This window comes from Rhagoletis pomonella, unplaced genomic scaffold (genome assembly GCF_013731165.1).
Source record: "Rhagoletis pomonella isolate Grant_MI unplaced genomic scaffold, Rhpom_1.0 Rhpom_scaffold_00814, whole genome shotgun sequence".
Lineage (NCBI taxonomy): Eukaryota > Metazoa > Arthropoda > Insecta > Diptera > Tephritidae > Rhagoletis > Rhagoletis pomonella.
Genome location: NW_023459368.1, coordinates 47,717 through 49,679, shown reverse-complemented (window position 1 = coordinate 49,679; position 1,963 = coordinate 47,717). Strand labels below are relative to the sequence as shown.

Below are 1,963 nucleotides of genomic sequence, written 5' to 3'. Positions count from 1 at the left end.
AAAAATCATTTGTGGATTGTTATTCCCCACAGTTCCTTGTGCAAGACGACTAGACACCAGTGCCAGCGAAGCAGACTTTTGGAGAATTCAATAAAAAAAAATAATAATGATGAAGTTGTCGAAACTCTTTTGCCTAACAGCCTAACAAAATTAAAGGTGTCTTATGCATTTTCGTACATACATCCGTATGTAAATGCAATCATACACATGCCTACAATTCGAGAAACTTCGGCAAATATGTTGCTCTCGATATCGGCAATCGAAGCGACGAAGCACTTAAGCGAAACATCTGGAAATATTACCATTACCGAAATGAAAAGAAACGAAATTGAAGAGTGGCTCAATTGCAACAATATTAAATTCAACGTTAATGCAACATTGAGACAACTGCGTAAATTGGCAATAGAAAATGGTGCTACTTGTCATATATCTTGCGACAATTCTGAAGAAAGTGATCATAGCAGCATTGGAGACAATAGCGTAACATTTGCCGAATGCACAACGGCAGATCATAAACGCAAAATGGAGGAAAAGGCAACGCCGCCATCATCGAACGAGGCTGGTCGTGCTAATCGTTTGAAGGAAATAGAAACAGAAGAAATGTTGATCAATACAGAAATTAAACTCTTACAAAAGAAACGTCTATTCAATGAGCTACGAGTGAACAATGGGAAAAACTGCGCGGAGTTCAGCGACATAACTCACGCGATTGTTCCGTACCCTGGAGCTGACGCTTACGATGCAAACAAGTGGATTGCAGACTTTGAACGAATATGTGATTCCGTAAATGGGGATGAGATTTTTAAATTTAAGTGTGTGCGACGACTTATGAAGCCTGACAGTGAAGCCGACTTGTTCTTACGCCTCGATCGCTCAACAACTTACGCCGCTTTTAAGGGCCAATTTCTTCGCACTTTTGGTCAATCATACTCCGTGGTTGAGATCGTAAATTTGCTCAAGACAACATTATTTGACCCAAAGAAAATGACCGTGTTGAGATACATCTTTAAAATGCAGGAAATCGCTGCTCGGGCTTCAATGGACGAAGTGCAAACCATCCAATTGATAATAGAAGGCTTCCGAGATGACTCATCTGATATTGCCGTCTTGGATCCAGCCACCACAATTGACCACCTTAAGCAACTATCGCGCAGTTATGGGCAAATGCGAAACAAGCGGTCGAATACCTCAAGCAAAACGTCCACATCAATCAAAGTGATTACGTCCTCAGTTAGGAGTGCAAACACGTTGCGATGTTACAACTGCTCTGGTTTTGGACACGTATCCAGTTCCTGTACCGAACCGAAGAGGGAAAGGGGCTCATGTTTTCGTTGTGGATCTACAAGCCACATTATAAAGCAGTGCAACTTGAAGGCGAATGAAACAACGAATCCATTGCTTTGGCGGATGAGTTCCGTCGCATCGAGTTAAAGGGTGACGACCAAAATCCAAAAGAAATCCCAATAGTGAATAAGGTAAGAATTACTTTCGATATTGATAGTTCGCCAAACAGTGACACCCATCCTTATCTTTTTGATACGGGCAGCGCTATTAGTTTGATTCGATATGCCGCATTACCACAAAAACTAGTAGGAAGAAGGCTAACAAACATACCCTTCAGGGGCTTAGGAAACTTCAGCTTATGTGCTTACGGAAAAATATTAACTAAGATTACCTTTTATAATAAAACAAAGGAAATACTTCTTTTTGTTGTCCCAGATTCATTTATTCCGTATCCTGTATTGTTGGGTAGAAACTTTTTAAATGAATTCAATCTTAAACTTTGTTTACTCAATGAAATTGAAATGCCAAATATTGAAGTTATGGCGAATAAAAATATTTTGAAAATTTCCGATAAAAGCTGGCATTGTGTTTATAGTCCATTGAAGACATTGTATTGTGATTTCATTTGTTGTCCGTCCGAGTCAAGCACTTTCAAAGGAGCTCGTTTATAAACAAACTA

At 39.6% G+C, this 1,963-nt stretch overlaps 1 protein-coding gene across 1 annotated transcript; it reads left to right on the top strand.

Annotated features, from left to right (window-relative positions):
- The first annotated feature begins 63 nt into the window (after positions 1-63).
- Positions 64-1,963, top strand: LOC118751576. The gene is made up of 2 exons (XM_036486397.1): positions 64-1,475; positions 1,547-1,963. The coding sequence occupies exon 1, from the start codon at positions 208-210 to the stop codon at positions 1,429-1,431; it is 1,224 nt and encodes a 407-aa protein (XP_036342290.1). The 5' UTR covers positions 64-207; the 3' UTR covers positions 1,432-1,475; positions 1,547-1,963.